Source organism: Phytophthora cinnamomi, assembly GCF_018691715.1.
Source record: "Phytophthora cinnamomi strain GKB4 chromosome Unknown Contig38, whole genome shotgun sequence".
NCBI lineage: Eukaryota > Oomycota > Peronosporomycetes > Peronosporales > Peronosporaceae > Phytophthora > Phytophthora cinnamomi.
The window spans coordinates 1,594,258-1,612,700 of NW_027150971.1; the positions used below are offsets into that span (position 1 = coordinate 1,594,258).

Here is an 18,443-nt window from a genome sequence, read left to right on the forward strand (position 1 = left end):
GGCGAAGGTAACCAAGCGAGCTTGGACACGTAGCTCAATTGGGAAAGAGCACCGCAATTTTATGCGGATGGACGCGGTTTCAATTCCCGCCGAGTCTATACATTTTGAATGGTCCAAAATACCAAGAATTATTATAACTTTTACTTTTTATTATTTAATTCTGAGACTTGGCAACAGATGTTCCGTAAACTGCGTACATTGCAGTTCGCTTAGGACAGGGGCGATGCGGTAGTGAACATGCAGGTAGCGCCAGAGGAGGGGAAATACAGTACAGGTAGTACTACCACTTCCGACACCAGCTATTGTGTATTTTTCATGTACATGAAAAATTATTGCAGGATTTAGCCACTACAGACTAATTGACGCCACTTTGAGCATCAGATCGACAATCTCGCCGTCGGCATCGCCCTCTTCAACGCCCTCGTCCTCGCCGTCTTCGTCCGGCTCGTCGTTTCCACGAAGGGGGGTCGCAAGACCAGTCTTTTGCCAACAGTGCGCCACCGTCTTGGCCTCCGTAGACGACCACAACAGCGAGCTCCATTGCATCGCCTGAAGCTGGTCTATTTTGTATGCAGACTGCCCATTAACATTTGCATCAGCCTCAAACCTTTCGATCCCGTGGTCAATCTGTAACGATCTAAAGCGTTCCTTGAAGGACGCAATAACACCGGCGTCCAGAGGCTGCAGATAGGTGGTAGTATTGGCCGGCAGCTTCTGAACTTTGATGTTCGTCAGCACCATGTCGCCGAGAGCATGGGAGGACACGTTGTCAACCAGCAGCAGGATATGCTGCTTCGCAGCACGCATCTCCTTGTCCAGCTGCAGCAACCAGTTCTGGTAGATCTTCGAGTTCATCCAGGCCTTGGTACTCTTGCGATACAGGTAGCCGAGCTGTTCAGCCGTCTTCTTACCAAAGCACCGCGGCTTTTGGGCCTTGCCAATAAACAAAACGGGGAGCGAGTCGCTCCCGTCTGCATTGGTAGTCAGCGCTTGCGTTAGCCGAGTCTTGTTTTTCTTGACGCCTTTTGTTGTTGCCGTGCAAATACTCCGCCCACGCGCGGCTGCGTAGTACAGCCCGGTCTCGTCCATGTTGTAGATATCGTGGGCGTCGTAGCAGTCGGTGATCTCCTGGATGGCATGGCGTTCTTCTCTCACTACGTCGGCGTCAGCAGAGCCAGCCTCGCCGTGTCGCGGTCTGTAGCGTAGCTTGTGCCGCTTGAGAAACCCGGTCAGCCAGCCAGCGGAGAGTCCGACATCAAGCGCAGGCCCGCCTATATCTTCTCGAATCTGTTCGGCCTTCCTAGTGATTGCTTTGCGGTTAAGACACGGCCCCCTCGCTTCTACGCTACCCACCCACTCCTCTAAATTCTTTTCTAAAGCAGGCGCCTTTACCTTTAGCGGCTTACGCCGTTTGCCCTCACCGTACTCTGGTTTCTTGATAGTGCTTGCGTTCTTTAGTATGTCAGATACTGTGTTGCGGGCTGGGGCTTTGCGCAAGCGGAATGCTCGCTTGGACCACCGCGCTAGCTCTGAATGGGTCATGCCAGGCTCCGCTGCGCTCTTGTCAATCAGCTCGCGCTTGTTCTCGATCGTCAGCCAGCGTCCCATTGCTCCCTCGGAAGGGGGCCACAGCACTCAGAAGCCAGTCTGCGGCGAGTGGTGGACGCGCGCTAAGCATCCCTGTTTAAGCTGATAACGTATTATTAAGGATATTTTTTCTAGGAGGTACAAGCTGTACTGTACGGAACTGGAAACGCTACAACGACGTAATAACCACGGCCATCTAGCTTGCGGGAGTAATAATCACGGGCGAAATTACTGTGTATTCGCTTTGTTTAATAGAGAGAGAGAGACTCATACAGTCAGATCTCGGCGTCGACATCGATCAGAGTGGTCACATTCCACATGTCCCGGTTCGCCCTGAGGAATGATAGCATCTCGAAGTTTGCCGCGCGCATGCAGCCCCGCTGCGGGTTCAAAATCATCTTGCTTTGGTGATTTTGTGAATTGGTGGTTGCAAGGGTCTCAGCTCGGCTTAGCCACTTGACAAATGGTGTAGTACCGTATTGTACTGCAATTATTGCCTAATATATTATTATACGCAAATCTCTAGACACCGTAATACATAATTGAATGCGTCCAATTCATTAACTACGGAACGGCAATCATTTTTTTCCACCCCTGGGTAGCGCGTGTAAGACCCTGGTCTACGTAAACTTGCGCTGAGAATTGCTCAAGAAAGCGGGTACGGCCGGAACGACTATGTAATCCAAGTAGGCAAGTTCCGGAGTTGGTTCCCAAACACCAACGAGGTCAGAACGAGTTCTACAGTCGTGTAATAGTGGTTCGCTCACTGCGTGCTGGTTAGAGGCCCGTAGTGGACCTGCAAGCCACACACAAGTGAACTCCATGACACAGGGACCAATGTTGATCTTTCTACCTCCGTGCGCAGTCCGACAGCAAGAGGCAGCGTGAGTTGCTTCACTGGGCTTCTCTCGCAGCGAAATGCATCGTGTTATGGCGTGAATCGGTCCGCATTTCTTCTTGGCAAAAGCAAGTTGCAATGATAGGACCTTTCCACCAGTAGGAAGTGAAAAATACTATCTAATCTCCGTTGTAAGGTGATGGAGATACAAGACAAGACTCATAGAAGCAATCACTGAGTCCAGCAGGCGTGCTAGATGCGTCAAAATATGACAAGCCCTCCTATCAGCGATGCCACGTCAAAACCAAACAAACGACACGGGAATTAGCTCCAATGGTTGAATGACTTTAATGAAATTCGAGAAATCTGTCGAAGATCACGCCACGCAGACTTTAGCCCACAATTAAAAACCGTGTTATTTCCACTGTAGTGTCGTTCGGTGAATGCATTAGAAGCCATACATGCAGTTCTAGTACGGAATATCGCGATGCCGTGCAGTTTAGCGACACCGACTGGGTGCTGGTGCAGCTGGGCTTTAAACTTCTGCGGATAACGTACACAGCGGCCGTTGCCCACTCATCTTTTCTTCTGCAGCGGCGGTGGAGGTAGCCACACACGACGAGATGCCGTCTGTGGTCCCGAACATGGGGGCAAGTATGTCCACAGCACGCGCGGTCTCGTTCTCTCTCGCGGTAGATATATTGCTTCTCTTTTTGTGATGAGGTAAGCTTTCTGGGGGCAGATTCCACCACCAATACGTGAACTTGGCCAGCAGCCAGTCGAAACATCGCCCCGAAGTACCCGTAGTCCTTGATCCACAGCGTGGGATCCGTCACCTCGAAACGTTGCTGTTGTCGACGCTCATCGAGCACCACAGGTTGGCCATTTGTTTCGATTATTACAGCTGCCGTACCAGGCTCCCTCCACCGTCCTTCCGCGCCAGGTAGAGCTGTAGATTGACTGCTCGCTTAGTACATTGCAGCTCGTATTCGAGAGTATTTGCGATGATTTTCCTCAAGAACACGACCAACTTGCTTTTATCAATCTCAACAGGAAACACGACACCATCTTTGACGCAAGCGTCGCGACTGCCATCAGCGGGTTCTGAAAATGAGAGTGCATGTACGAGTTTCAGTGGCGCTTTAGATCACTCCTCATAGTAAGTAAGCAAAATTGATGGAATGCGCTACCCACGCACTGATGAGCTCAAGGCATCAATCAATGGGCGCCTTCCATAACCATTCTAAAAGTGTTTTATGGAATCAATTTTAATGTTGGGGTTAGGTGACGTAGATTAGCCGATCTCACACTCTGTGCGAAAACGAACTTCCAAAACCTCACTAAAATCGTTTAATCTGGTCGTGTTCAAATGCCTCATATTAGTACAAAAGCAGGTGTAAATGTACCACGTAACTCGGACAAAATTTCGAATTCGTCAACAGATTTTGAGATCTTCAGAAGACGCGATGCTCGCGTGTCATTTGGTCTTCAGGCGGGAAGCGCACCATGCGTGGGGCGGGGCGTTGCTAGCGATATCGGCGCACATGCGAACGCGAGACCGCCTAGTTGCGGCTCTCAAAGAGCTCCGGAGAAGGCTTCATGGGCAATTGGTGCTCCATGAGCGACGCCGGTTGCTGCGGGTGCGTCACTATGCCACACTGAACTGCATTCCAGATCCAAGTGAGTCGGATTGGATGAAGCTGTGGCAGCACGGCTCTGATGACAACTTCATCCATTTTACAAGTTTTGATCGGTTTGTAATTTTCGCCCTGGTTGCTGATTTCACGCTGAATGAGCTAACCCCACTGGTTTTCTCTGTAATCGTTTCTAGAACCTCATTTCGTGCCCTGTTAAGGCAGTTTTCAGGGTTTTACAACTTGCCAGGGTTCAGTCCAAAGGGAGGACGCCCTCCCCGGCTTAAGTTCAAGCACCAAGCTCTTGCTGTAATACTCGTCTTCTATGTTGACTCTCTTCATGCAAAAATGGCGTGCACGTTTTTTGGCGCGCCACCGGCGACTCTGCGTCGCGTCCTCAATGCAGCCGAGGTGGCACTTGGTAGCGCCTTGAACAGCTTCCGACCGGCGCGTATCTCGTGGCCATCTCCAACTCGGCAACGCGCACTCGCCAAACTTACAGCTCATCGAGAGCCTCTGGTTCAATTCATGTGGGGGTTTATAGACGGGAAAAACCTGAAGGTATTGAGGGCATATTTCTTGTCGACTACTCCTAGTTTACTCAGGTTTTACTCGTTTTGTGGTTTGAGGGCAGGTTCTGCAACCAGCGGATCCAGACGTTCAAAACGCCTTCTACAACGGGTGGCTGCACGACGACTTCGTGACCGGAACACTCTGTTTTGGTGCCGATGGGCCCATTGTCTGGGCACGACACAATTGCCTGGGCAGCTGAAACGATGCCGAGAATTGCGTGGAGTTTCGAGAGAACCTCCTGAATCCAGATCTCTGCCCAGACATGAGGTATGGCGTTGTTGCTGACAGCGCTTTCCCTTGCTCCGATCACATGACAGGTCGAATCCTAACACCACTGAAGAGAGTGATTTGGGCCGGCTGATTCCTTCTGTGCGGGAATCTGTACAAATTTTGTCTGCAGCGATCACTTCAATTCGTCAAGCAGCAGAATGGGGAATGGGGTCAGTTGAGAAAGTTTATAAGAGGCTTCTGCTGCCTCTACCCCCCGACAAGAGCAAGCGCGCATTGCGTCTCGACAACCTGTTCAGGCTGTCTAACTTTCGCGTGCGATCACTAGAAATAAGCCAGATACGAACAACATTTTTTACGGAATTGACGATAACCAGTAACTAGTTTTTTTAAACGAAAACAACGCAGTTGATGTCAAAAACCTCTTCACTTCTTTTGCATGGATGAGAACAAGAGCATCATCTCTTTGTGGCAGTTCTTGGCTTCCTCTCGGTCGAGCTCGAGTCGCTGTTCGTAGCGACGTTGGTACTCTTCGTGCTCGTGCTGCCGTTGCTCCGCCTTCAGCTTTTGGGCGGCACTTCCACCCTGTAGCGCTCCTCGCATTCAGTTTTAGCGGCGTCGAGCTCTCGCTGTCGCCGATTCTCTGCTGCCTCGTGTTCTTCACGGCGGACGCGGTTTCATCCGTCTCGGTCACGCTTCTCGGCTTCCAAACGCTCGCGTCGTTCTTCGCAGCGCCGCTTCGCCTCCGCCTCCTCTTTCCGGTCCGAGTCCTCCCGAAGCAGCAACATCATCTCCATTATGTCGCTGCGACCTGATTGCTGCATCTGCTCCACGTTGGTTAGGCTTTTTTCGAGCTCGCTCAACTTACGAGTAGTTCGGGCACGTTTCGTCTTGCCGTATGTGTTTTCTGCTGACAGCGCTGTTGCCTCGCTCGCTGATCGCTTCGCGAACTGGGTGATGTTGTCTCGGAAGACACGTAGATCCTGGCCGCCTAAGCGAGCGGACGAGGCCGACTTCTTCGGGTTTGCCTGCTTCTCTCTGGCGTCAGCTGCAGCTTTGGATGGATCACGCCGAAGGGGCTCTCGCGAAGGGCTTGCTACCGTCGGGAGGTGACCGACTATAGATCTCTTGGGTCTTCCTGTCGGTTTTCGGGATGGTGCGCTGGTCGGCGTCGACGGTGTTCGAGTTAGATCTACCGGAGGACCTGCTGTGGTCGCAGAAGCACCTGGGGTCAAGGCACCGCCAACCCCGCTTGCAGATGCCTCGTCGTGTACGACCTGGTTGGACTTCTCTTCACTGTCGTCTTCTCCGGCAGACGACTCGTCGGAGAGATCCAACTCGGTGGCTAACGCCGCATCAATGGTGGAGCCGTCTCGACGGGTGATTATACCAGAAACGGAGGGCAGCATTTTCATCTGTCCGTCATCAGGTTCTTGAGCGATACCCACAGGTCCGTGTTGAACATTGCCGTCTTGCAAATTGCCCTCTACCAGCAGTGAGTCTCCGTCAGCTTCCTCCTCGCTTGAGGACACATCGTCTCCATTCGATCCACGCTGGGACCTTCCTGCGTTCCCCATCTGCTTTATTGTACGATCATCCTCGGCACGAACGGCCTCGGATACACGCTACAGGAGCTCGGCGTCGTCAGCACCGTCGTCAAGACCATCATCCATAGTGTTCACGGATGTATGCTCGTCCATCTCTCGCTTCGCGGCTTTTGCCAACGCGATGTGAACTGGCATTTTGGCTTTGCCCGTTGGCTTGGCTGTCCCCGCCAGGTCCTTAAACTTGCGCTTGAGCGAGTCAGCATCTCGTTCAGGCCAGTTTTTTGGGCGTTTGGAGTCGTACACCCGCTTGACCCGCTCCCAGTCGTTTCCACCGAGTGTAGTGGGTCTAACTTGACTCACTACTTTAGCTTACACGTTGCGCAACGTGTATGAGGAAGCGTAAGTACTTAGTAATTACTTAGGTTAATTATATTTGAATACACAAATATAAGTTAAGTAAGAAAGGATTCCAAGTGACTTAGATTAGGTAAAATGAGAACTGTATTGTTTGTAAATTGATCTTCCTCTAAAATCTGCTAAAAACTGTTTATCATCTATGAAAGAGTTGGCAGCGGCTGGCTGTCAGATCCCCGCTAATATGCATGTCTCTGATTGGTAGAAAGATGCTGCTTTCTACCAATAGGATCTTTTGGGTATGTGTGGACCACTCACAGCGGTGGTCCACTTCAATGTATCCATTGGTGTGTATTACACCAAGGTGAGGAAGTATCCAAAACTTTTAACAGATAACCTATCTGTTAAATTCACAAGTGGCTTGCAGCCACTTGTGCGTGTAACCCCGTTACACCATCCCCCCCTTAAGGTTAGACGCGCGGGGTCCCCGCACGTCAATCTTTTGGAATTGACCATTCGTCAATTCTCCGCGTTTGGAGAAGAAATCCGCGCTCATTCAACGATGAGCGCGCCTCAGAAGAAGTCCACAAAGTCGGTGGGGAGTCATCTCTCCATCGACGACTACTTCGAACGCCAGAAGGCGAAGTACGGCGACGTCGTCGACTTCGACGACGACGATGAAGATATGGAGGGCGAGGAGGACTCGCCCTCAAAGCGTAAAGACTCAGTGTCGAGCGAATCGCTCGACCCTCACGCCAAGAACGTAGGTCCGCGTGAAGGGGACGAATCGGACGCTTCGAGTTCGAAGCGTTCGCGTACTGAGAGCGATACCCCACTCGCTTCTGCTGGGGCTCTCAGTACTCCGCGCGCTGCTGCTGCAGCGCGTGATGTCAAAGCTCAGGGCTCTCCGCGCGCTGCGCCTGCAGCGCGCGATCCGTGGATGCCGTCCGCATCCGAGATTGCGGCCGGTTTGGGAACTCGGTACCTCCGAATGAGGTGCCGCTGTACGTATGCAGCGCCATCAAAGATGACGCTGTGGCTGCCGAGCTGCACTTTGATGCGGAAACGCATCAAAGGCGCGATTACTACATCGGACTCTTTCATGAGCTCCGATGGTTTCAAAGCAAGAAGACCTCTTCTCGCAGCAAAGTGCCCGAGTGGCAGGCACTTTGTCAAAGTTGGAACGCCTTTGTTGAGAACTTCAACAAGAAGCCGAGTGCTTACCGTGATCGGATTAAGCAAGCGCGTGATCGCTTCGAGACGTACTCGAAGCGTGGAAAATTGGTGCAGCTCCACGTTGCTGTGGAGGACGATAACGTACCGTGAGCTGTGCCCGAGGGCTTTCAGTGCACGAAGTGCTTCCCGGGCGCGGTCCGCTTGAGCGACCGCGACCTGAACGGGTACACGTCGTTCCGTGTGCCCGAGAGTCTCAAAGAGCTCCGTGCTAAGTTCTTAGCACGTGAGGGTTCGGGCGCTAGCGATGATCGCAGCGCTCGTGCTACTTCCGCTGTGCCAGCGCGTACTGCTCCTCTTACGCCTTCACCATTTCCGGAACGTCCTCCAGCAAGACGTTCCGCGGCTCCCATGTATCTCGATCGGGAGGAAATCCTCTCCAACGAATACGAAAACGAGCCCCTTGAGGGTTCGTTTTCGGGATACTATGGTCAACAATCCGCTCAACAATCCAGCGGGTTGAACCGCGGGCGTCACGGATCGGCGGTGGCGGGGGTGGGAACACACCCCGGGTATGATCAGCCCCGGGCTGATCAGCATGCGCCTCTCCACGACCGGGTGACCGCCGTGGAGCGTTTGCAGGGCGCTGAGTTCGCCGCCCTGAAACAGGAGCTGACGAACCAGAAGGCCCAAGTCGCGGCGGTCTCGCAGACCGCCTCGAACATCCAGGTCGAGCTGGGGACCCAGATGAAGGGGTTGCTCCAGCGCGTCCGCGCGCTGGAGGTGAGGCTGCTCGTCGCCGAGGCCAAGTCCTCCGCTTCTGCCTCGGCTCCTGCCGAGGCTTCGGGTCAGCCGAGCTAGATGGCTCGTGCTGCAGGTATGGCTTCAGCCGTCCGACGTAGAAGGTCGGATGGAGGCGCATGCTAGACGGTATGTCTAGCGTGTATGCGTTGCCGTGCCGTGCCAACACAGTGAACGGCCCGACGAAGCGCGGAGCAAGCTTGCTTGCTCCGAAATCCGAAACTGCATGTCTAGGGAGGTTTTGTGTAGCTAACAAAACTAATGAACCAACTTTAAATTGATTTGTGTTGCCTCTGCCCGCATTGTCTGCGTTCAGCTTCTGTTGATCAACAGAAGCTGCTATTGTGTCTTGGACAAACCGAATTACGGCTTGTCTTTTGGTGATGAAACTGATTGCATCCGAGCTGAAGTCATTCAGCTCGCTCTCCGCTAGAGGCCCGGCCTCTGCGTGGTTCTTTGCGGTGTCTGCGCCCTGCGCAGACCCGTGGTCGTTGGCCTTGTTGTTGGGGGAGTCTGCGCTCTGCGCAGACTCATGTGGTTTGTCCATTGTTGCAGCTGACACTGTGCAAGTGTCAGCGGTTTTCTGCGGCAGCTGTATTGCAGTCGTAGATCCTCCCCCACTTAAAGTGGGAGCCATCACTCCGAGTAAACTCGGTAGGCGTGGATGCCGCATGGCATTCACGTAGAACGGTGTATGCCCGGTCGAGGCATGCACTGAGTTGTTGATGGCAAACTCTGCCATCGATAAGCACTCGCTCCAGTATTGGAACGAGTGAGCGTAGCTCTTCAACATATCGACGAGCACGCGATTCACGCGCTCGGTTTGACCGTCCGTCTGCGGATGATCCGCAGTCGACATGGAAAGCTGGCTCCCAAGAAGTGTAAACACTTCTTGCCACAGGTACGCTGTGAAGCGCGGGTCTCTGTCCGACACGATGTCGGACGGCATGCCATGGTGTTTGAACACCATGTCGACGAGCAGACGGGCCGTCTGCTTCGCGGTCACCTCTGCTGGCACCGCAGCAAGATGTACCATCTTGCTGAAGCGGTCTACAAAGACCACAATACCGGTGTTCCTCCGCTATCCGGGGAAGGCCAAAGATGAAGTCCAAAGACATGGACTTCCAACACTCCGACGGAGTCGGTAGTGATTGCAGTGGAGCCTGCGCGAATGGCGCAGGCTTCACGCGTTGGCATACCTCGCAAGCACGGATGTACTTGCGCACCCACTTATACTGGTGGTGCCAGTAGAAGTCGCGCGTGAGAAGGACGTAAGTCTTCTCACGTCCGAGATGTCCCGCAGTCGGGACATCATGATACTCGTACATGATCCTGAGTCGCAGGTCATGGTCATTTGGCACGACAACGCGATCCGCGTTGTCGTCGACTGCATTGTAAAGCAGTAGTCCGTCGTGCACACGAAAGCGGTGTGCACGCGCTCGAAGGTGCTTGGGCAGCTTCTGACGGGACTTGTCAGAAGGCGCTGTGCCATAGGCCAGCAAGAGTTTCGTGTCCGCGTCGTGCGCGTACGCGGCCTTCACATCATCCAACAGAGATGATGTGGGTTTGCTCGATCGCATGGCGTCAATGGCATTGACGTCAACAGCTTCTGCATAGTCCGGCCGACGTGATAACGCGTCGGCCACTACATTCAACCTTCCGGGTTTGTATTCGACCCGGAAGTTATACTCTGCAAAGAATGAGAGCCATATCGCCATTCTTTGTGATATGTATGGCGACTTCACTGCGGTACGTAGTGAAGCATGGTCGGTGTAGACCACGAATGGTCTACTCCCAAGTAAATACACTCGGAACTTTGCGAGTGCATACTTCATGGCAAGGCGTTCCTTGTCATGCACCGGATAGTTGCGCTCAGCTGGCTTCAGCTGACGCGGTTGGTAGTAGACGACACGATCACGGCCCTCGTGATCGTGCTGCATCAACGCGCATCCGATCGCGAAGTCGGATGCGTCACATACTACGTGAAATGGGCGATCTTGGTCAGCCACTGCCAAGATCGGTGCCTCAGTCAAGCCCCGCTTGACTGCATCGAATGCCTTTTGGCAATCGGGTGTCCAATTCCACACAGCTTCCTTCTTGAGAAGCTGTGACAGCGGGCGGATCTTGCCCGCATAGTCCTCCACGTACTTGCACAAGTACGTGGCCAAGCCAAGGAACTGCCTCAGTTCCTTGACACTTGAAGGCGTTGGCCATTCATTGATCACTCTGACCTTTTCCGGGTCAGGGCGAACACCATTCTTCCCTACGAGACACCCGAGGACGGGTATCTCGCTTGCCCCGAAGATACACTTCTTCAGGTTCGCGTAGAGCTTATGCTTTCGCATAAGCTCAAGTAGCTTCCGGAGATGCACCCTGTGCATCTCTACGTCGGTCTTCTCGTCCACAGCCCGGCTGTGGATGAACACATCATCGAAGTAGCTCGGTGCGAAGTCGCGCACCGAGCGCAACAAGTGCGTCACGCACCTGTTGAAGGTCGCAGGGGAATTCTTAAGCCCCTGTGGCATTACTAGCCATTCCCAGAGCATGCCGCTTGGCGTGCTCACTGCCGTGAGAGGGATATCGCTCTCACGCATTAGGATTTGATAAAATCCATCTCGCAAGTCGAGAGCACTGTAAACGGTGCTCCCGGCCATCGAATCGATGATAACATCTTTTCGTGGTATCGGCGTTTGCGTCGGTACCGTCGCATCGTTCAGCTTGTTGTACGCATGAACGATGCGCCATCCGCCCTGTGGTTTCTTGACACAGAACGTCGGAGCACTGTGCGGGGACTTTGATTCCCGCACTTGTCCTGCTTTACGACGACTTTCAAAGAAGTCGTCGATCGCTTTCACTTGTTCGGCCACTGCCGCGTGACACAGTACTTCGTGCCCGGCACGAGATCAATCTCGTGCTGAATGCCCTTATCCTGCGGAAGCTCCGCAGGAATCTCTTCCGGGAGTACGTCTTTGTACTCCCTCAACAATTCGTAATAGGGACTCGACTTCAGCGAGTCCCAACCTTGTTCCTCGAAGCGCTCTCGCTTCGTCTTCGCACTGAGAGTGTCTTCACTCTCAGTGGTACTTCCCATGAAGAGCTGCCTCAGTTCTTCGCTATCGCTCTCCGTTCTTTCGCTGTCCGAAAGAACGCAGACTTGCTCGATGCGTCCATCGTGCAAGTCGCGCGTGAAGCGCTTCCAGCTCATGGCTGGAAGCGAAGTCAACTCCGACGCCGTCGTCGGAGGACTAGCGAGTTCCATGTCACGATACTGGAATCCAGTATCGGTGCGCGTCAAGACGCTTAGCGTCTTGACATTCGGCGTTTCCGCCCCAGTCTGCCCAACAGACTGCTCTTGTTGTGTCTCGGTCCCGGACCGAGACTTGCGCAGCGTTTTCCGCTTGCGCCGTCTTCTTGTTGTGCGGAGCCCGGCTCCGCACAGTTGTTCTTCTGGTCCAGGCCCGGCCGTGGACAGTTGTGCGCCGGTGGACCCTGTCCGCGGGCGCGCGATATCAAGCCCGGCTTGATCGCATGGCGCTTCGTCGTGCAGCCCGGCTGCACGACAGCATGCAAATTGCGTCAGTGCGGTACGTTTGCAACCGTCCGCACTGTTTGCAGCGTCAACTCCCGGAGTTGACACGCCTTCGTCACCTCGACGCCATTCATTGGCGGAGGCCCTCATGACCGAGGGTGCGTCAGCTCCCGGAGCCGACGCGTCGTTGTCGACCTGACCGCTTCGGGTCAGGGACTGTCCCGTACACGCTTGAACGTGGGTGTTGGTTTCCGGAACCAACACAGCTTTTTCTTCCGACGTCGGCAGCATTGCCGACGTGGGTCTCACTTGTGCGCGCCCTCGCGCACTTCCTGGGCACTCCGGGACAGCAGCATAAAGCGCTGTCTCGACTGGTGAGCCGCGCGCACCTGTTGGTGCGTGCGCTGCGGTAACAGGGCCATCGCTCTCTGTTCCGCTGTCGCGGTCGAAGCGCACGAGCGTGCGCTTCTTCCAGTCTATCACCGGATCATGCCGTACAAGCCACGGCATGCCCATTACCACGTCGAACTTATCGTCCAGGTCCAGGACGATAAAGTGTTCGACAAACACTCGTTGTTTGTACGAGAAGCGCACGTTCACGACGCGCTTCTCGGTCTTCACGATGGCACCTGTTGCCAGTCCCACCTCCAGAAGACTTCGAGGTACATCTACCTCCTCGAAGTCAAGTCTCGGCAGGCTTCGTAGTCGAACACAGTTGTTCGACGCGCCTGAATCTACCAAAGCTCGAAGAGAGTCACTCGCTCTCTTCGAGTAAACCTTCAAGATGACTAGGTTCGGCCTGTCATCTTGTTTCTTGCAGTGAGAGCTGGTCTCACTGGGGGCTGCAGTCCTCAGTGTCGCGTGCCCAATGTCGGCACGCGCGACTGCATTACCAGTAGGGCGCCCCGCGCCTACTGGATGTTCGCGTTTTTTGTTGGTCCGCGGCGATGCCTAGCATCGCACCTCCAGGGGGTATGGGAGTTGTGCACTCTCGTGCAAAGTGACCGATCCTTCCGCAACGGAAGCATCGCACGTTACCTCCCTGCTGCTGGTAACCAGCAGTTGTTGCGTTCGAGAGGTCCATTGGTTCTGGACCTCCCGTCCTCGCTACCGGGCGCGGTTGCGGCCTCGGCACGTTCACATGCAGTTTAGCCTGCCGCAGGCTAAACTCTTCTTGCATGGCAAGAGTGATTGCAGCTTCGAGAGTACTCGGGTACTCTCGGAAGAGATAGGTCTTCACGGGCCCATCTCTAAGTCCTATCATGAACGTGACGACCTTGGTCGCCTCGTCAATCGGGTTAGTCACGACATTTGATACCAAATATCGTGCGCGCTGCGCGTAAGCATGGACGTCATGCTTACCCTGCTGAAGGTCGAGGAACTCCGCCCTCGACCGGAACTCGTTTTGAGGGGGCTCAAACGCTTGTTTGAGCTCCTCTATGAACACTTCGTACGTGCTGAAGCACGTAGGATCTGAGAGTCGGCGTCCGTACGCCCAACTCCTCGCTCGTCCGCCAAGGCAGGACATGGCGAACGCGACCTTCGACAGCGGGTCGACGATGCGTCGAGCCGCTATGGATGTGTCGAGTTCGACAAGCCATCGGAGGAGAGGCTCGCCCTCTCTTCCCACGTAATTGCTTACGCTCAACTTTAATGGTTGAGCACGCGGTGTCGTCCCTGACGACGCCGTCACTGAGGAAGCAGCGTCACGCTGCTCCTTCATGATGAACCCCAGAGCAACACCATGTTGCTCCGTCGGCGATAGCGTACGCAGCATTGTAGCTATCGCCGCTTCTCCAATGACTGTTGACAGTCGTTGGAGGGCCTCCCACTCTGGGTCAGACAGGTGGGGGCAGTCTGCGCGTGCAACATGCGTTGCAGGCGTGTTGGAGCTCTCCATGGGCACCTCCGTGCTCATGTGGTTCTCGGCTCCGCGTTCGTACACCGCGTACGAACGTCAAGCAGTCGGTCGTTGGACGGACTACAAAGTGCTACCAGGTGTAGTGGGTCTAACTTGACTCACTACTTTAGCTTACACGTTGCGCAACGTGTATGAGGAAGCGTAAGTACTTAGTAATTACTTAGGTTAATTATACTTGAGTACGCACGTATAATATAAATCAAATAAAGACTCCAAGTGACTTAGATTAGGTAAAATGAGAACTTTATTACTTGTAAATTGATCTTCCTCCTAGAACTGCTAAAACTGTTTATCATCTATGAAAGGGGTTGACAGCGGCTGGCTGTCAGAGCCCCGCTAATATGCACGTCTCTAATTGGTAGAAAGATGTTGCTTTCTACCAATAGGATCTTTGGGTAGGTATGGACCACTCATTGTGGTGGCCCACTTCAATGTATCCATTGGTGTGACTTACACCAAGGTGAGGAAGTATCTAAAACTTTTAACAGATATCTTGTCTGTTAAAATCACAAGTGGCTTGTAACCACTTGTGCGTGTAACCCCGTTAAACACGGCGTCATCTTTGATGGCGCTGCATACGTACAGCGGCACCTCATTCGGAGGTACCGAGTTCCCATATCGGTTCGTGGTCTCGGACGCGGACGGCATCCACGGATCGCGCCCTGCAGGCGCAGCGCGCGGAGAGCCTTGGGCTTTGGAATCACGCGCTTCTGGTGTAGCGCGCGGAGAACTGAGAGCCCCAGCGGAAGCGAGTGGGGTATCACTCTCAGTACGCGAACGCTTCGAGATCGAACCGTCCGATTCGTCCCCCTCATGCGGGCGAACGTTCTTAGCGTGGGGATCGAGCGACTCGCTCGACACTGAGTCTTTGCGCTTTGAGGACGAGTTCTTCTCGTCCTCCATGTCTTCGTCGTCGTCGCCGAAGTCGACGACGTCACCGTACTTCGCCGTCTTGCGTTCGTAGTACTCATCTATGGAGAGATTACTCTCCACCTCCTTCGGGTTCTTCTTCTCTTGGGGCGCCTCATCGTTGAATGAGCGCGGGTTTCTTCTCCAAACGCGGAGAATTGACGAATGGTCAATTCAGAAGATTGACGTGCGAAGACCCCGCGCGTCTAACCTTAAGGGGGGATGGTGTAACGGGGTTACACGCACAAGTGGCTACAAGCCACTTGTGACTTTAACAAATAAAATAGCTGCTAAAAGTTTTAGATACTTCCTCGCCTTGGTGTAAGTCACACCAATGGATACATTGAAGTGGGCCACCACAATGAGTGGTCCGCACATTCCCAAAAATCCTATTGGTAGAAAGCAGCATCTTTCTACCAATTAGAGACGTGCATATTAGCGGAGCTCCCGCTGTCAACCCCTTTCATAGATGATAAACAGTTTTAGCATATTTAGGAGGAAGATCAATTTACAAACAACACAGTTCTCATTTTACCCTAATTAAGCTCTTGGTGTCTTTATTTAATTTATATTATATTTGTGTAATCAAGTATAATTAACTCAAGTTTTTAATACCTCCTTCGCACGTATCGCAATGTGTAAGCTAAAGTAGTGAGCCAAGTTAGGCCCACTACAGAAACTGTCCGCTCCAACTTGGTCCTGTTCTTCACCCAGCGTCTGACCTGAGAGGTGTCTACGCCATGCTCTCGTGCTTTCACAGGCTTCGTTTCGGCTTCCAGTTCTTTGAGTATCTTCTTCTTCACACTGAAGTTTAGGAGAGGTGGAGGAAGAAATAGAGATTAGATCGTGAGTAATTGACTTCCACAGCTCAACTAGGAGTTGAGCTGCTTATGTCTAAAAGAATCAGAGGCGCAAAACTGGTGAGAAGTTAGTGTGCTGCGAGGTATACCGCGTTCTGACGGTGTTAAGCATATTGGCATGCTTTTATTACTAGCACGATGAAGAAGTAAGTTTTACCGGAAATTATTATTGCTCCATTTACCAAGCCACGAGGCACTAGCAAAAGCAAGTCCCATACGCCCACGCAAAGAACTAACGTGTGAAGATGTGGTGATTAGATATGCTACAGACCCTTCGTAGGTGTAGCTCACCGAGTTCGCTTTTCTCACGCATAAGACAGTAAGTTTACCTAAGATGATGAAACACACCAATGAGAACGACCAACCATCGTACAATACATGGCGTACAATGATAGTAAGTAGGCCAGTAGCGATCCCAAGTCAACGAGGTCTAGGCTATCGTCCAGAACTTTGACGTAGGCCAACGTGCGACGATCCCATGTGCTGAAGAATAAAAAAAATCGATAAAACGTTTTTATGTAGGTTTGGAAGGCACCCAGTGGACGAAAACCACAAGCTATTGAAAGCTTACGCTCAGCTTTGTTGTATTTACTTGCACTTACTACGTTATTCAACAGAGATTGTTGAACAAAGTGTTGCGCACATGTACCTCGACCCGGTCAATCAATTGCACATGACAAAAACATCGTCGCAATCCTGATTTCTTTGGTTGAACGAAAACGCAGGCTCCGGTGCCGGTGGGTTGGGCGACGCTGTTGGGCTGGGGAATATCCAGCGGAGGAAGTTCAGCCGGCGCATTCCTTCATCTCCAGCTTGATGTTGTGGCGGTGGTGGTGGTGGCGTGACATTCGTCTGGGGACGAAATTTCGTTCCAGGAGCTGGCGTCGCCGCATCAGGCTTGATCTCCGTGGCTGAAATAACGCCGAGTACGGCTAGTGTGCCGAGTGCGATCACGAAAGCAACGCGCATGGTGAGAAGAGTTTTCTTGTGCTACTTGCTGTGGTGTGCCTAATCAGGAAATGAGGCCCTCCATGTTGGAGGGCTTTTGAAGCCCATACTCCAAGTTTCACGATGTGACAGTAGGAACTCTGGTTTCTACAGAAGGTTACTAGTGTACGCATGATCACAGTTTTGATCTTGCGCTTGTGATCACAGGCTTTGATTCATGGAACCTCATGGTACACTACGCCAGGGGCCACAAACCCCTCTTGCACTGGGGAAACACGTGGCTTCGAGACAACTTTGAAGATACTAATATGGGATAGGATTATGCTCTGCCTTTAGCGGATATCTAGGTAGGTTCCTTGCGCTGTGTAGTACTAAGAGTTTACTGTACCTGCACAAGACCGTTTGATGTTGATTAACTGCGTAATACTATTGCAACACAAACGATGGCTTATGAATCAAAATTAAATAACCACGGAGCAAGGATGGAAGCAAGGCGAATGCTGGAGTCTTAGGAGATTCTCCAGAGCTCATTTAATGGCAGTAAATATTATAGCGCACGTATAATAACTCGAAGAGCACAGCCCTGGATCCATTTTAAATAGTTTACCCTTAAAATTTTGATCATGATGCTGGTGCTGACAACCCAACTGCTGTGCTCTCACCCTTCCTACTCACTTGTTATCTTGTTTTTTGGTGGGTTGCCGCATCTCTTGTGCGTGTCTGTGACGTAGTGGAAGAGGAATTACCTTATCTAAGTGAAAGAGCACTTAGATGTGCTAACACATGGCGTTTGCCCGCCATTCACTTAGTAGTGTTTGACTAGGTTCGCACACTAGCTACTTTAGGTTCGCACCTCACTTGGGAAGCACCAACAATGCCCACGGAACTCTGCACGCAGCCCGGTCGACCACGCCAGCGCAAGCCGCGCACGTGCTGGAAGTGTGCGAAAGTATTCGCACGACCTGCCAACATGCGCCGTCACCTTCAAAAGAAAAACAAATGCGACAAAAAGTCGAAAAAGGAGCAGCAGGAGGCGCGGAAGGTAGCGAGCGAGTCGCCTCAGCGCCAATACAGTATGATATTGAATTGGATCCACCGGCTGCCAGTAATAAAAACTGCAATTTCAAGCTAAACAATAATAAAAATTGCCGCAATTTATATTGTATTGATATAGAAATGGTACAACTTATATCACTTTACAGAGGGATACAGCAGTTGAGATCGCAATTTTCAAGAGAGTAGGTGGTGCTAACTGGGAGTTGAACGTCGCCATCAACAGGTTCAGGGAACCCCAGGCGGCGCAAAACTGTCCTGATCCCGCCACTATTAAGATTAAACTCGGTTGATCGGCGATAGAGGTGCTGGTAGTGGTGACAAATGAGCAGGCTCGCTGTTGATGATGCAGCCAAAGCGGCTTGGGAAGATCCCGCCGCAGCCTTGGCGTCTGCCAAAGAGCTCGCCAAGGTTAACTTTGCGGGCCTCGTAGACCTTTGTTAATCGGCGATTAATAAATTGGTGCTCCCACTCTTACCACTGTTATG

The 18,443-nt window shown here is 52.5% G+C and overlaps 2 protein-coding genes across 3 annotated transcripts; both read right to left on the reverse strand.

The window, feature by feature from the left end:
• Positions 1 to 348: 348 nt before the first annotated feature.
• IUM83_03405 (putative jerky) lies at positions 349 to 1,608 on the reverse strand (the record flags this gene model as incomplete). 2 transcript variants are annotated; one of them, XM_067927404.1, is made up of 2 exons in its annotated part: positions 349 to 971; positions 1,407 to 1,608. In XM_067927404.1, the coding sequence occupies 2 exons, from the start codon at positions 1,606 to 1,608 to the stop codon at positions 349 to 351; spliced, it is 825 nt and encodes a 274-aa protein (XP_067791784.1). The 2 variants fall into 2 exon arrangements, with proteins under 2 accessions (XP_067791784.1, XP_067791783.1); XM_067927405.1 differs by having other exon boundaries at positions 349 to 1,296; positions 1,393 to 1,608.
• Positions 1,609 to 5,537: 3,929 nt separating this feature from the next.
• Positions 5,538 to 6,437, reverse strand: IUM83_03406 (uncharacterized protein; the record flags this gene model as incomplete). Its single annotated transcript, XM_067927406.1, has 1 exon — positions 5,538 to 6,437. One exon carries the CDS (start codon positions 6,435 to 6,437, stop codon positions 5,538 to 5,540), a length of 900 nt encoding a protein of 299 aa, XP_067791658.1.
• Between the last annotated feature and the right edge of the window lie 12,006 nt (positions 6,438 to 18,443).